We start from the raw sequence: 16,779 nt of genomic DNA, 5'->3' as shown, positions 1-16,779 counted from the left end.
CAGTACACTCCAGCAAATGATTAAACAACTTAGGGACCCCTAACAATCATTTTCAAATGCTAACAAACTCCCAGAACAAAATAGCAGGTTTATGTTTCACAGGCAGAGCAGGGCACACTCAGGGAGCATAGGGAAGGCAGCGTTTGGCATACCCAGGGAGCATGGGGCAGACTGGCAGAGTATGGCACACCCAAGGACAATAGGGCAGTCAGAGTTTGGCATACCCAGGGAGCATAGGGTAGAACAGAGCAGGAGACAGGGAAACCCATCAGGACCACTCTAACATGTACTACATACATTGACAAATTGCTGGTGCCCCATTACCATTTTGAATAAATTGTGAACAATGTGGGCAGTTTCAGTCTGGAATTGAGGTGTGAACAATAGAGGTTTCACAAGTGTGAACAATGGAGGGGGGATTACATGTGTGAACAATACAGGGGATTACAGTCTGAATTTGAGGTTTAAACAATACAGTCAATCTCTAGTGAATACCTAATAAATTTTACACATGGTAAACAGACACAGCAGGGCCACACAAGGGGGGGAGCCCGCGGGCCACCGGTTGGACAGGAACATGCTCCGAGACAGAAACCAATATTCCCTTTCACCTGCTAAGAATGCATGGTTTGCAAACAGATGGGGAAAAAGATGGGGGGAGGTAACATTCACTACAGGTTGGTGATTATTTATTTAAAAAAAGGGGATTACCCTCGCACACCGTGGGCATCCTGTCCTTACTTATCCCCGGTGCTCGATGAAAGAGGTGTTGGCAACCTCGAGTTCAATGTGAAGGGGTAAAGAATCACCGGCACAACATGGGTATTTCTAGCAGGGAGAACCCTTGCTCGTTTATTGTGGATGCAACATTTCGGTGGGTAACCCCCTTTGTCAAGCAAGCATTTATGTTATAATGACTGTAAGGATTACTTACCAGCATAGCAGTTCTGTTCCTTCACCTCAGTGGGACTCTCACCAAAATTTAGAATGAGCCAGCAAAGAGGACTGGGTGGCATCCTGAGCCCTGGCATTCCGCTGGGTGGCCCCTGTATAATCGGGTGTATGTGTGTGTGATACCATTCTGCAACTGCAGCACGATCTGTTGCTGCCTAATAGAAGCATTCTATATCTGGCATCAGGGCACACTGGGAGTTATAGTTTATTAACAGCTTAATATTCTGTAATAGCTAACTTTCCAGCAAGTGTTTATTTAAATTGATATGAAGCCCTTTAGTAAAGAGGCCGTATTCATTCACTTATGCAGACCGTTAAATCCATCATCTCTCCTTTTCACTTAGGGTGAGGTCACACGTGCCGTTTTTACGTTGTGTTTTTATAAACTTTCAGCCAAGCGTAAATACGTACAAAATGAAGCCCTATTGAATATAATAGAATAGGTATTATAGCCATTCCCACGCAACGCCAGTATTGATTATTAAACCGTATTGGATCCGCAGGTTTGTAAAAATACTTCACTGAAATTCTCAATTTCAATATTGCGGCCAAACTCTCACGAGATGGAGATGGATTACGTATATACGGCATTGCATGCTGGTGACATAATTACGTTGTGTATTGACGATCAGTATGGTTACATTTTGCATGTAAATTGCTTTTCCGCTTGGCATTTTTTTCACAAAATTTTACCAAACTTCTTCCGAGTGGAATTGTGGGGAACAATAAAAAACAGAAATGCATGTTGGGAAAAGAAAACTACAGACCGAAATACGCACACTATCATACATTTGTGGTTTCAATCGGCTTATTTATGCTAGACCGCTAGGGTTGCCACCTGGCCGGTATTTTACTGGCCTGGCCGGTAAAAATGATGGTTGATCCTAATTAGTGATGTGCGGGTCAGGTAAAACCCTCCCTCCCTCCACCCGCGCCCAAATCCGACTTCCGGGTTCCTTTTACAGACCCCCGGCAATGACGTAAAAAATGGGGTGTGGCGAGCAGGCGCACAGCTATAAACCCGGAAGCCAGCATTTGAAGGTGGCAGACGAGGTGCGAGAGGAGTGCGAGGTTGGCCCGAACCCGCCCGACCCACGGGTATCAGGCTGGCCCGGACATCACTAATCCCAATGTTGTAAATAGGGAAAAAAATATAAATATATAGGAAGGCCGGTATTTCTTTCCAGAAAAGGAGGCAACCCTATCGACCGCAAATTTTTTAAAAACGCAATGTAAAAAAGCCACGTGTGACCTTGCCCTCAGTCTCTCCGTTTTTCAGCACATGGGTGCAAATACTATAATAGCCACCTGGAATAAAGTCTGCTTTTCTATTTAAACACCTGGGTAGGTAACACTCCCTGGTCTATGCCTACACATGCCCATTTTCTTACATAGTGCCAACTTGGCACCTGGCCAGTAAAAATGTTGGTTGATGTTATTTATAGGGAAAATCCACAAAAATATAGCCTTTTTTCAGGCAAAAAAATTACTGCTAAAAACTAAAATTCTCATGATTGATCAAGAATGCCTCATGCAGACTGCAAGTGCAGTGGGAGGGCTGGACAAGAGCCGCATATCGTTTCCACAGCTACTAAAACACTACACATTTATTTTTTGTGGCACAAACAAATGCCTAAGCTGATTCAGACCAAGCACAGTTCCAGAAACAAAGATGGTGGCTTCAGCATTTTTTTGCAAATGTGTCATCATTCCCCCAACCAACCAATGCTGAACAGCCAAACAGGAAGCTGTTGCAGGTGACGGCCAATCAGAGCGCGAAGTGTATCACTCCAGCAGCCAAACAGGAAGCTGCTGCGGGTGACGGCCAATCAGAGCGCGATGTGTATCACTCCAGCCGGAAGCCGGCTGTATGAGTATGTTGTGACAGAGAGGAGACTGTGACTTGGTGGCTCATGGTCACTATACTGTACCCGCTTTATTTAGGGATCCTTGGTGCCCTGCTGCCAGGCTGCCATGCCAGGGACAGAAGGTTCACGGAGGACGAAATGGTGCAGTACAGGTGAAGCTGCTTAACCCATTACCATTGGATTTTAACAGCTCTGACATATTAGGATTTGTAGCACAGACTCCAGTGTGTTATATATGAAGTTAAAGGGCCTCTCTCTCTCTCCAATTTCAATCCCACTCTATTTGCCAACTCTCCCTCTGTCTCTCATGTGACTTACGTACGACTCCTTCATCTGTTGGAGGATGCTGGGAATTGTAGTTCATCAAGGTTGGTGGGCTGCAGGGGGATTTGAGTATGTTAAAGGGGTTGTTCACCTTTGAGATAACTTTTAGTATGATGTAGAGAGTGATATTCCGAGACAATTTGCTATTGGTTTTCATTTTTTTTTTTTTTATTATTGAAGGTTTTTGAGTTATTTCGCTTTTTATTCAGCAGCTCTTCATTTGCAATCTGGTAACTAGGGTCCAAATTCCCCTAGCAACCATACATGGCTTTGAATAAGAGACTGGAAGATGAATAGGAGAGGGACTGAATAGAAGGATCAGCAATAAAAAAGTAACAATAACAATACATTTGTAGCCTTACAGAGGATTTGTTTTTTTTAGAAGGGGTCAGCGACACATTTTTAGTTCACCTTTTAGGGTTAGTTCACACAGGGCGTTTTGGGGAGATTTGGTCATCTGGCGACTAATCGCCTCGTTTCTGTGGTGACCAATCTCCCCAAATGCCTTCCCTGTTCCTGCGCCAGCTAAAATGAAAAAACGCCGGCGCTAATTACACGCGGCAGTTCCTTTTTCCGAAGTTGCCTCACGAGGAAACTTCGGGCGACTTCGGAAAACGAATCGCTGCGTGTGATTAGCGCCAGTGGGTTTTTTTTTCATTTTAGCCGGCGCAGGAACAGTGAAGGCGTCTGGGGAGATTGGTCGCCGCAAAAACGAATCTCCCCAAAACGCCCTGTGTGAACTAACCCTAAAAGGTGAACTAAAAATGTGCCAGTAAAACCATGCAAATGTCTGTGTTCTGTTGAGAATTAAGTGAAACCGTGTCAATCATTCATATGAGCAGATGTTTTAACCCGTGTGATCTTGGCCCCCCCTCCCAGGGATCGGGTGAAATCCATGTTTTATCACGCATACAATAACTACCTGGACCACGCCTTCCCATATGATGAACTGCGGCCCCTGACCTGTGATGGACAAGATACCTGGGGAAGGTGATTACATTTTCTTATAAGGAGAAGATAGATTATAGCTAAACATATTAGAGTATTTACAGGGGAAGTTCACCTTTGCATTAAATCTTTAGTATGTCATAGATACGTTTTAATTTTTATGGCCTTTGAATTATTTGTCTTTTTTTTCTGTCTCTTTCCACCTTGCTGTCGGGTTTGTCAGCTGAGGCTCTGTACGAGTAATTTCCTTTTTTATTTATATATATATATATATATATATATATATATATATATATATATATATATATATATATATATATATATATATATATATATATATAGAAGCCCTCACCCATTCATCTGCCATTCTGGCTTCCAAACCACTTTACGGTAGCCAGGGTAACTAAAATACAGGTATGGGACCTGTTATCCAGAATGCTGTGGACCTGGGTTTTTCTGGATAATGGATCTTTCTTCATACCTTAAGTCTACTAGAAAATCATGTAAACATTAAATAAACCCAATAGGCTGGTTTTGCTTCCAATAAGAATTAATTATATCTTAGTTTGGCTCACGTACAAGGTACTGTTTTATTATTACAGAGAAAAATGAAATTGTTTTATTTGATTATAATGGAATCTATGGGAGATGACCTTTCCGTAATTCTGAGCTTTCTGGATAATGGGTTTCCGGATAAGGGATCCTATAACTTTACTAGGGAACACACAGTCTTGGCTGGATAGCTGCATATCTAACCGTGAGATCTGTTGGAAGCATTTGAATCTTCATGGGTCAACCTCTGCATGTATGAGTACATAATTACAGGGCAATTCACCCCCAAAATAACATTTTGCCTAATAAAAGAAAACACAATTCTAAGCAACTTTCCAATATACTGCTTGTCTTACATTGTAGCCACAGTCTGAGTCGTCAGGGCAGAGAATAGAAAGGGACAGACAAACATTGATTTCAGTAGTAATACATATACAACAAATAACTTTAAAACCATAGAACATTTGTAATGAATGTATATTACAAAGTTGCTTAGAATACTGTTTTCTTTTATTAGGCAATTTTTATTTAGTTGTTGACTTGCCCTTTAAGGAGTGGCCCTTATGGTATTACATTCATTGACTGGAGTGCACTTCTTTAGACTAACATAATATGGTACTATTGGCAGTCCTGTATGACATATGGAAATAACTGGAAAATATGAGTGCAGGAAAAGCAAAAATTATTGTTGGGTTGGGGTAGAAGGGGGGGGGGTTCAAAAGTTGTATTGAAGTTTGCTTTTTTTGTTTTGCAGCTTCTCCTTGACACTGATTGATGCGTTAGACACATTACTGGTAAGCAGTTATTCCAATGGGAGCATTTCATTTATTATGTACATGGAGTAACTGTATAATATGTATGTATGAATCTGCTCGACTGCATAGCATCAGAGCTGGAGAGAGTGCAGAGACGTGCAACTAAACTGGTTAGAGGAATGGAAGATTTAAATTATGAGGGTAGTCTGTCAAGGTTGGGGTTGTTTTCTCTGGAAAATAGGCGCTTGCGAGGGGACATGATTACACTTTACAAGTACATTAGAGGACATTATGGACAAATAGCAGGGGACCTTTTTACCCATAAAGAGGATCACCGTACCAGAGGCCACCCCTTTAGACTAGAAGAAAAGAACTTTAATTTGAAGCAACGTAGGGGGTTCTTCACAGTCAGGACAGTGAGGCTGGAATGTGGCTATAGTGGTACTAAACTCTATAGTTAGTTATAGTTATGGGTATATAAAATTTATGTGAAGGTAAGTCATTGTGTGTATGTAGGGAGCCGAGTTTCATGTGGAGGGGGTTGAACTTGATGAAACTATCATGTGGGGCCAGGCCCGGACTGGCAATCTGTGGGTTTGGGCAAATAGACTGCTTGCTTTAAATTGTAAATAGCCTGCTCACCTAAAAATGCAAATTAGGTCTGACTTTAATATGTAAATGAGCCATTCACTTTAGAAATGTAAATGAGCAGTCTGTAACAGCCAGCCACAGCTAAGCCGATGCCTACATTTGTTAGTGCACATGCCAGTACTGGCATGTGCATGTGTAATATTAGAGTATATTGCTATATACCCAATCTCTTATGCTTATGGAAGGTATGTTGGCAACAGGAGGATCCATGCTCTGAACAATCACTTCAGCCTCTATATGGAAAACTGTGATATATAGCATTAATTGCATAAGGCAGCCTAGTCTCTTCAAGTATGCCACACTTTACCCTGTAACACACAAGCTAATTAAAGTCCTCTAATCTGCCGGGGTGCATGGTCTAGCTGGGGGCACACAAAGGGAAATTTAGAATATACTTTAAGTATATGGCTACTGATCCATCTGATAGAATGGTTGTGAAAGAAACTAGGGTGAGATATTTGTTGCAAGGGCCAGTTCCAGCACATAGGGTGTATAATATTGCTGGGGATTATATGGTAATGGCCTCTTAAAATATCTATTAATAAACACTAGTTCTAGTTAAACTTGGGGTTGGAAAAGCTGTATACATCATGTTTTGCATGCGTGTGAATACATGGGCTGCTTTTTCCTCCCAGTCCTGCCCTGTGTGGGGCAGTATAGGCAATTGTTGTGAGTCTCCTGTAAAGTTATTGCTGACATTGCAAAGGGCTCACTGCCCCTGCTGCCCCATTAGCTGTGCTGCACATAAATGCACCTAGCTCATAACCATAGCCATCTACATCAGATAGGGCCAGGAGAACTGTAGAATTCCAGTACTGCCTCCATTCCAAGGATATTGCTGCAAGGTATTTGCCTGGTCTGGACTAAGATTCAAAACAGGCCCTGACATTTCAAGTACACAGAGACCCAAATAGCCCCTCAAGGGCCCAATAAATAATCAATGGCATCTTACAACAGTTTGCTTGCAGCTGGCTTGCAATTCTTATGTGTAACTGTCCTTTCTGATCTTGACAGATAATTGGGAATATCACTGAGTTCCAGAGAGTAGTGAACGTTCTGCAGGACACTTTGGATTTCGACATCGATGTCAACGCCTCAGTCTTCGAGACCAACATCCGAGGTTGGTTTTACTCTTTGTCACTCAGAGTTATGACTCATAACTCTGCCCCCAAGCTTTCACCAACTAGTGGGGGAATGGCAGAGTATGACTTTAACATAATAGATCCCATAACTGTCTAAATTGCTGTTCTGTGCCCTGTGTCTCCTTTTTCCAGATGCTTAGTTCTTCTATTATTGGTATGAAGTGTATATATTCACCTGCATATACTGCTAACACAGTGTGCATATTGTTGTTCAGTGGTGGGTGGTCTACTATCCGCTCACCTTCTCTCCAAAAGAGCCGGCTTGGAACTGGAACCGGGATGGCCTTGCACTGGTCCCTTACTTCGTATGGCAGAAGAGGCTGCTCGCAAACTTCTTCCAGGTTAGCAAAGATGGGGAGTTACATTCTAAAGGGAATATATACCCGTTTTATTAGCACGCTTTGTATTTATTTATTTTACTAGTAGAATATATTCTCATGGGTTGCTGCAGTTCCATGAGAAAGTTTTCCATTTAAAGGAGAAACAAACAAATATCCCTAACTTTTTACTTACCCCTAGGTGCAGATTCTGTCCCCCACAGTTCACTCCAGCCATCTTCTTTTCTTTGTTAAACTTCGGAAGCAGACCTACATTTTCGCGCATGCACAGTTGGAGTCATTTTCTGGTCCCTCAGTTGGAGTCAGTTTCCGGTACCCGAAAAACTGTGCATGCGCCGAAAGTCAAGAAAATTTCCGAAAAATTTTCGGAGGAGGGTCTACAAAGGGTAGGGGGTAGGGTTTTTTTATGTTACGGGTTTGTTTCTCCTTTAGGATCAAGAAACACCTGCTTATTGGTTAAGGAAACCTTTAAAATAATAAGTGAATGTAAAATTGATTAGGATGCTATTCTAAGAACTTTTGAAATGTACATTCATTATCTATTTTCTTTTAATTCCAAGATATTAAAGGATATATTTACTGTTAACATAGAATCATTTTCTTACAACAGCGCCACCTGCTGATCATTTTTAGACCATTCTAAAAGAAAGATAGGTCTGGTCTGGTGTTCTTCTGGTTAGGAAATTTTTTAATTTTTTTTAATTTTTTTTTTTAGAAATAATGAATGTACATTGAATGTATGTAATGAATGTACATTGCAAAAGTTAGAATAGCACCCTCATCAATTTTACATTCGGTTATTGAAAAGGTTTACTTATCCTTTAAATCGTGCAGTATAACTGCCTTGAGAATGAGCTAGCCCCACCTACAGATTGAGATCAGATGTAAGGCATACGTTCTAATTCCCAATAGACAGAATTTTTGCAACTAGCTGAGGATGCTGGAAGTTGTACTGTAGAACAGTAATACCATTTTGCACAGTTAATGCAAATAACATAATTGATCTCTTTGTATCCTTTTTATTTCTCCTGTAGCGTTTGACACAGCCACAGGGATGCCTTATGGGACAGTCAACCTGCTGAGAGGAGTTAACCCTACAGAGACCCCTGTGACTTGCACAGCAGGCATAGGAACATTTATTGTGGAGTTTGCCACTCTCAGTCGCCTTACAGGAGATCCACAGTTTGAGATGGTGGCAAGAAGGGCCCTCAAAGGATTATGGGAGAGCAGGTCTGATATTGGGCTGGTGAGTGACTGCTGATACATGAATATGTATGAAATTGTATATTCTGTTGACTAATGTTTCTACACAACCAAACTGCAGTTGTAATTTATAGCCCTTTTTTTCAGAACAGAAAGCAGCCACTGACTTCCAGTTGTAAGACTGTAATAAATGATTGTTAGTGTCTGTTTGGTTTGCTTTCACTCAACACAGAAAGAGAAATATAACATAGCAGATGAAGTTGAGAAAAGACTCACATCCATAACATTCACCCTTTTTGCCTTTAAACCTGCCAGTGTGATCTGCTAGTGGATCCAAAATGAAATATCTGTACGATGTGCAAATATTTGTTTTGTGTAATTGTATGGGTTTGGGCAAAATCATTTTTATACAGTCAGATGTTTATTGTGAATTTCTACTGTTTTTTGAAGGTAGGAAACCATGTAGACGTCATGACGTCCAAGTGGGTTGCTCAAGATGCTGGAATTGGGGCTGGTGTTGATTCTTATTTTGAATATCTGGTTAAAGGTGCTATCCTGCTGCAGGACGAAGAATTAATGTCTATGTTTCTTGGTAAGAAATACATTTTGCCTTGCTTTGCTGCTGATACTGTGGTTTGCCAAAAATATTGTATTTTAACAAATCAAGGCAATGTAGCAAAGCCATTGTATCTTCTTCTTTCACTGATGGATCTGACAAAGATTTCCTTCTGTTTCAGAATACAACAAGGCCATCCGGAACTTCACCAAATATGATGACTGGTATGTGTGGGTTCAGATGTACAAAGGCACGGTCACTATGCCAGTTTTCCAGTCACTTGAGGCCTTTTGGCCAGGATTACAGGTAACAAAGATCAATTAATTTTTTACTAAATATCATCACATACATTTCATTTCAATTAATTTAAGAAAAGATTAGATTCTCTATATCAGATCTATTATATTACATTTTTAATAGCATCTAAAATCTTTAACACACAACTATCCCCAGATCAGGAAATCGCTCTACTTTGCCTTCCGTCCAGAAAACTCATGAAATTATAAAACAAACAACTATCTCAACTATTAGCAGCCACTAAATGGTAAATAGCACTTAACTGGCTATCCCCATCCTTAACAATATCGCAAATCATATCCAGAGTGGATCATTTACACTCAATCTCTTATCTCTCAGCCTTAACGTCTGACTCCCTAGAATCTCATAGACAAATATTGGAATCTTAGGAAAACGGAAACACCAGTATTGATAATCCCACAAATACAGTGACATTCAGGCAGTTCTGAAAGCTAGAAACTCCCAAAAACTTTGGGTTATAATTTTCGCCATATGTAAAGCATTCACAGCACCATCCCATGCAAGGTCTGGTCAGAATATTTCTATATTAAAGCACTCATACACGCAAATCTAGGTAATGAGGGTTGAAAACTTTTGATTTGTTATGATTTGTGTTATTTCATTGATTTGTTTTTGTTTTTTATTTTTTTACTATTATTTTTCTTACTGTATAACTACTGTTAAAAGTATAATCCAATACTGCATGGTTATACTTTGAGAAAGTATATTTGAAAAATTAAAATAAAGAGAAATAATAAAAAAAAAAAAGACATACAGGGAAAAGAATGATATGGGAAGCTTATCAACTTTGCTTGACTAAGATCAACCATGCATTATTTATAGGACACCCATTTGGAATATGAATAGTAAATACCCTGGGAGATATATTGCTGTTAAATGTTTATTTACATTTAAGAGAAATATATGGAGATACAATGTATGTACTTGTTGAAAACATTCAATAGAAAAGAAAAAAGCCACACAGAGTGATGCAAGCTCTATTTCATGTCATTCCTGCACAGAGTTTAGTGGGAGATATCGGAAGCGCCATGAGATCATTCCACAATTATTACACAGTTTGGAAGCAGTTTGGTGGGTTACCCGAATTTTACAGCATTCCTCAGGGATTTACAGTGGAGAAAAGAGAGGGCTATCCCCTCCGGCCAGGTTAGTCTGTGGAAAGTACATGGGACTGTTTTTTATAAAGTGCTGCACAATGGGGACAATCTCATTGTGCAACCAGTTTATTTCTAATTCTTAGCACAATCTATGATTATCACCCTAGTCTTTATTACCGCCTCGGGTGACACTTCATGGCATCATTTCAGTACACCTTTGGACCCTTTGCCAAAATACAACAGGCACCGGGTAACCCTATTGATTAACGCTGATGTGTTCCTGTTATATCTTGCAGAGTTGATTGAGAGTGCTATGTACTTGTACAAGGCAACCAGAGATCCAATTCTGTTAGAGCTGGGAAGAGATGCTGTGGAGTCCATTGAAAGGATAAGCAAAGTGGACTGTGGATTTGCAACGGTACGTCCATCTTAGTACAACTTTTTCTGTTCTAGAGCAGGGTTTATATGGAATCTTTAAAGGGATTCTGTAATGATTTTATGGTGTCGTTTTATTTCTAAATTACACTGTTTTACACTTCAAATAATTCACTCTACAATATAAAATGTTATTCCAGAACCAACAAGTTCTTTTATAATATTGTGTAGGCAGCCATCTCAGCTTATTGTACCTGGTCATGTGCTTTCAGAAAGAGCCTGTGCTGCACTGGTGAACTGCTTTTTGAAAGGCTATTGTTTCTCCTACTCAATGTAATTGAAGGCTAGACATATTGTCAGTTTCCCAGCTGCCCCAGTCATGTGATTTGTGCCTGCACTGGAACTACTTTCTGGCAGGCTGTTATTTCTCCTACTTAATGAAACTGAATCTATTCATCTACTGAGTCTATTGAATGAATGAATGAACATTTCTGCACCCACTCATCCTGATACCAGTCCCTAGGGATGGACCTTTAATGACCATTGGTGAAAGTAAATATGAAATGGCCTGCTGGAGACAATTAATAGATTGAGGCTCCCCCCTCATTCAGTTCACATATGAGACCAGGGATGATGATGAGACGTTTGATAAAGTCTGGGGGGCCTCGTATGATCCGGAATTCTTAGAGCTGTAACCCCACTCTGCCCTAAGCCCTGGTGAAACTGATGTGTCAGGCATCACCCTGGACATTCATTGCCTTGGTGTAGCCATGCTTTAATTTTCTGCTGCAATACCTGCAACTTTTACACCTCTGTAAACTATAAATGACACCAACTCAATGCTAATGTAACAAATATTTATTTTGTATTGTTTTCTTTTTTGGTAAAACCAATAAAATATACCTTAAAAAAAAAAAAAAGTAAGTTAATATACAGTGTCTCCTTACAGATCAAAGATGTACGGGATCACAAGCTGGATAACCGCATGGAGTCTTTCTTCCTGGCTGAAACCATCAAGTACCTATATTTGCTGTTTGATCCAGACAACTTTATCCACAATGATGGCTCCACATCTGATCTGGTGGTGACTCCGTATGGAGAGTGCGTCTTGGGGGCAGGCGGCTATGTTTTCAACACAGAGGCCCACCCTATAGACCCCGCTGCGCTGCATTGCTGTAAGAGAGACTCTGCCGAGCAGTGGCAAGTAGAAGACCTGGTAAAGGAGTTTTTCTCAATCAAAAGCAGCAGTAAGACTAAAGCACAGCCCTCCAAGGATGGGGGCCAAAAGGAACCCATATCTGACTTTCAGAACAACAAAAATAAAGGCAAAAGAACCTCTAATCTCAGCTGCCCAAGTCAGCCATTTAGTTCTAAACTTTCTGTCCTTGGGCAGGTTTTCCTCGATTGATGATGGCCCTCTCCTACCTGCTACATCTGTCCAGGTTTCACCTGCTTTAATTCAGCTTCGTTCTCTTCCAGTAATGCCCTGCCTTCATCCAGTTAACCATTCTGTGGGACTTCTCCATAATATTGGTCACATACTTTGAACCTGACTACATCCATATATCACAAGGGCTAGAAGTAGGGGTAGACAGAAGAGCACAGGGGTCAAGATGGGTGGAGGAAAGACCTTGTTCTTGTAGGGGTATCTTTGGAACAGGGCCTCATCTGGTAACTTTTTATGGATGCATCAAATCCAGTAAACCGTTCAGAATCTATTTGAATCACCAAAACAGTTTGCAAAACATGGCTGAAACAATCCTGTGACAGGACAAGTGGTACAGATGCAGTTCTTTATTCAGCCCTTTTTTTGTTTTATCCCTACATCCTGGAGAAGGTAATCTCATTTTCTGATGCTGTGGGTGAATTGTTTAGTTCCATTAGGCTGTCACATTCCAGAGTCCTCTCGTGGAGGGTTGTTGTGATTAACGGAGTTTCTTTTTCTATTTCCGTTTCTATGTTGGGGCTGGATCACACTGGAAAGATTTAGGAACCAGTTCAATACCACCCAGACTATAAGTTCATGCCATTCGTGTACAGGTTGTTAATGTCAGTTTCTATCCCTTTCTGTATCCGAGATCCTTGCACCAAATATATTTTATGGTATGATACTGGTCTCTATTGCTGCCTCCAGCTGTTATTGAACTATATCTCTCACCATTCCATAACTTGTAGTTATGCAACAACTACAGATCACTGGTCTTGTGCCATTGGAAGTTGTTCTGTGAAAACTTCTCTTTATTTCCCTTTTGTGTCTAAGTGGATACTGGTAGCTGTATTTCATCAAAAAGAGAATGATCAGGACATGAAGACTAAATGGCCAGCTGCCATGGTCCAGTATTTTTGACATATGGCTGTGTTGTTTGCCCAGGGTGAATCATTTTTGAAAATGGTTATTTTTCATTATATTGTATTGTTATTATATGCTTGCCTGATCATTAGGTTCATGGGTATGCTGCTGGGGAAAGTGGTTTTTGACATGCTCCATCACAACGCTCATACAAAGTAGGGCATTATAAAGACAAGAGAAAGGGTAGTGCAGCTGTGCATGCCCCATTTCTTCCTCACTTATTTGCATAGCATTAATCACATACAATACAGTTAAGGGTCGATTTATCATGCGGTGTAAAACATTGGAGAAAAACATCACTGGTTATTTTGTCCATAGCAACCAATCAGCAATTAGATTTCAACAGTCACCTACAAGTCAGAAAACAAAAGCAAAGATCTGGTTGCTATGAGCATCAGCACCGGTTTTTCATTACTATTTTCCACTGCATGATAAATAGGTGTTTTGCAAATGAGAGAGCAAGAGGCAGGGCATGACATGCATCAATACATGTGGTGGATTTGGCAACCACCAACAGTAGCCCAAATAACATAGGGCTGCAGAAGCCACAGCAATCATATGCTGTGTTTGCTACATAATGCTATTGAATAAACACCACACACACCCTTGTACTGACTTCTTTGACCACATGGGTGTTATTTGGAGTATTTTTGTGGCAATCAGACCTTTAGAAGAAATGCCGATGTAGACAATAATATAGTTCCTGTTTCCTGCCATGCTTTACTTCTCAATATGTTGCAACTAATTAAAGGACAACGATATCTAAAATTCACATGGGAGCAGGGCAGGGAAAGATGGCTGCTGTGCACTCTGCCATGTAAATACTCTGAGCCAGTGTAGGAGGTTAGTGATTAGTCACTGAGGGTTGACTTACCAATTAACACCCACCTACCATACAGAAGAAAAAAAACATACAACAAAATGACTGTTCCCTAGTTTATTTGAAACAAGATGAATTTTAGCGATACTCTACGGCAAAACGTCACCCAGCAGAGTCCAGGAAATATCAGGAAACACAACTAATTAAGCAAAAAAAAGTAAATAATAAAAAAGGTTTCTGAGGGCAACAGTGGGGCTCTGATGTCCTAATGGAAAAAAGCCTGCTCCGCTAAGCTCTTCTCTTCCCACTTCCATCCCTTACACATACTGCAAGATGGAACAGAATTTGAGCTAATGAAAAGTGGTCTTTTCTATAAGGGAATGGCTGAAGTTCATTAAGAATCACAGAACAAAGGAACATTCCAAATAGTTTTCTCTTTGTCCATACATCCCTCATTCCACTGTGAGTTGGACACTGTCACTATTCTGTTCATGTTTCCTAGCTGTAAATAGAAAAAGGGACAATGTCAAGTTTCTGGCATTATATCAGCACAAAGACAAACTGAGAAACAAGCAACCCATCCCTGAAGTGCCCAGGCATATACCTATAATGCCCCAACAGCTGACAGCACTGAATGTAAAGGACCATATGGAAGGCACATACTGTAGATAGACGACCGGTGCACCACAGCACTAAACACTCTTGGGGGCTAAATTATCTTAAAATCAACCTGTTACTAAATGGCCATGATTTAATACGATTTTAGTGACATGCTGAGCACAAGATCCTCACCAATATAATACATCTCCAGCTGCTGACGCAAGCGAATCTTCTTCATGTCATCGTAGAAATTTAGTTCTGTGGAGCTCTCTGCTGTAGGTGGCACAGTGAAAATTCTCATAATCTTCCTTTTATTTCTAGAAGAGGTGATTTGCATTAATAGTAGAAAGAAATAAAACACAAAAACCATATTCAGGTACTACAAGTGCCAAATTCAGGGCCCTCTATGAGAATTAGCATAATAATGCATGGTCACATCCTCCCACAGAATATATGTAAATGCCTGGTTATCAAGCAATAAGGTCTCACACCATCCTAGTGGAGAGGGGACCAGCGATAAATGCAAACTGGAACACAAGTTCTACTCACTTCCTTGCATACATGAACAGGCCAATGCTAACGAGAATCACAATCAGGTACACGTTGGTGGCCTCGTTCCAGGCTTCATGTACAGAATAGTCGATAGTCCCATCATCTGCCATCACTCCGTATCCTCCTGCCATGCTCTGCCAGTAGCACAAACATAAACAGGGATAAATGTATGGAATGAGCTGGATTTGAATGGGGCTGTAGGGTTTATCAGGGCTGCTTTATATGAGAGAAGCTTCACAAATTCCTTTGTGTGTATGCCTACTGTGAAATGTATGTCTTTATAATATTAGGCTATGGGGGGTCATACTGCATGTTGGGCCCAAGACAATGTAGAGGTGCACTGTCATTGCAGCAGCTGCAGGATCCAAATCAGTTTAGTGGTGTATAATCAGTCCCTTGTCATTGCAGCTATGGGGGCTCAGATTAGTACAGGGGTCCCTTGTCATTGCAGCTATGGGGACTCTGATCAGTACAGGGGTCACTAGTCGTTGCAGCTATTGGGGCTCAGATCAGTGTAGGGGTCTCTTGGTAGCGCAGCGATGGGGGCTCAGATGAAGTACAGGGGTCCCTTGTCATTGCAGCTATTGGGGCTCAGATCAGTACAGGGGTCTCTAGTCGTTGCAGCTATTGAGGCTCAGATCAGTACAGGGGTCCCTTGTCATTGCAGCTATTGGGGCTCAGATGAAGTACAGGGGTCCCTGGTCAGCTACATGAACTCAGATCAGTACAGGGGTCTCTTGTCATTGCAGCTAGGGGCTCAGATCAGTACAGGGGTCCCTTGGGAAGTTCAGAATTCTCTTTGCATTGCGGATGGGCCATACGATCATTGTCTGATTAGGAACCCTAAATGCAGAGTATAGTCCCATTGCCTGCGCATTATGGGGGCGTGTGTGTTTCCCTCTCACTGTCTCAGTACAATCCCCTGTGGGATGGGAAATGCAGGTTCTCCGTGGCTTATCAGCCAGCGAAAGGCACCGCTTACCTTAAAAGAAGGAAGTGCCCCCTAGACAAGAGGCGATCACAAAACGATCACAAACAAGCGCACTAGTGACTCCCTGGTGCAAGTAATTACAAGTATAATGACTGGGTCACATGATCAGTCTATGCGGGGAGGAGCTAACCAGATAGTGACGTCCAATAATCAAGCGGCATTATCAATCAGTTTCATATCTGATTTCACGGTTGGGCTTACTGTCATCATATTCATAAGCAAACCTGCCGTCAGAAAGTCACTCTTCGGTTTTCGCTCGCTGCAAGCGCTCTGATTTCACGACTTCCGGGTATAGCGCATCCCAGCATGCCCTTGTAAGGAGTCACTTCCGGGCAGCGCGTTTCCCGGCATTCTTCGCGAACAAGGCACTTCCGAGGGGCGCCTT

At 41.3% G+C, this 16,779-nt stretch overlaps 2 protein-coding genes across 8 annotated transcripts; one reads left to right on the top strand and one right to left on the bottom strand.

The window, feature by feature from the left end:
• Nucleotides 1-2,757: 2,757 nt before the first annotated feature.
• edem2.L (ER degradation enhancer, mannosidase alpha-like 2 L homeolog) lies at nucleotides 2,758-13,202 on the top strand. Its single transcript, XM_018235221.2, has 11 exons — nucleotides 2,758-2,974; nucleotides 4,026-4,136; nucleotides 5,401-5,440; nucleotides 7,067-7,172; nucleotides 7,410-7,535; nucleotides 8,567-8,778; nucleotides 9,186-9,327; nucleotides 9,473-9,597; nucleotides 10,611-10,755; nucleotides 11,003-11,124; nucleotides 12,031-13,202. Exons 1-11 carry the CDS (start codon nucleotides 2,868-2,870, stop codon nucleotides 12,487-12,489), a joined length of 1,695 nt encoding a protein of 564 aa, XP_018090710.1. The 5' UTR covers nucleotides 2,758-2,867; the 3' UTR covers nucleotides 12,490-13,202.
• A 1,151-nt stretch (nucleotides 13,203-14,353) lies between these two features.
• Nucleotides 14,354-16,757, bottom strand: smim19.L (small integral membrane protein 19 L homeolog). Of its 7 annotated transcripts, none has more exons than XM_018235225.2 (4): nucleotides 16,619-16,757; nucleotides 15,401-15,537; nucleotides 15,044-15,168; nucleotides 14,354-14,753 (listed from the first exon to the last, which is right to left on the bottom strand). In XM_018235225.2, exons 2-4 carry the CDS (start codon nucleotides 15,532-15,534, stop codon nucleotides 14,704-14,706), a joined length of 309 nt encoding a protein of 102 aa, XP_018090714.1. In that variant the 5' UTR covers nucleotides 15,535-15,537; nucleotides 16,619-16,757; the 3' UTR covers nucleotides 14,354-14,703. The 7 variants fall into 7 exon arrangements, with proteins under 7 accessions (XP_018090714.1, XP_018090716.1, XP_018090711.1 ...); XM_018235227.2 differs by having other exon boundaries at nucleotides 16,623-16,755; XM_018235222.2 differs by having other exon boundaries at nucleotides 16,596-16,734.
• Nucleotides 16,758-16,779: the final 22 nt, after the last annotated feature.

This window comes from Xenopus laevis, chromosome 9_10L, assembly GCF_017654675.1.
Source record: "Xenopus laevis strain J_2021 chromosome 9_10L, Xenopus_laevis_v10.1, whole genome shotgun sequence".
Taxonomy (NCBI): domain Eukaryota; kingdom Metazoa; phylum Chordata; class Amphibia; order Anura; family Pipidae; genus Xenopus; species Xenopus laevis.
Note: the sequence above shows the minus strand (reverse complement) of the source record. Positions and strands in the feature narration are given on the sequence as shown.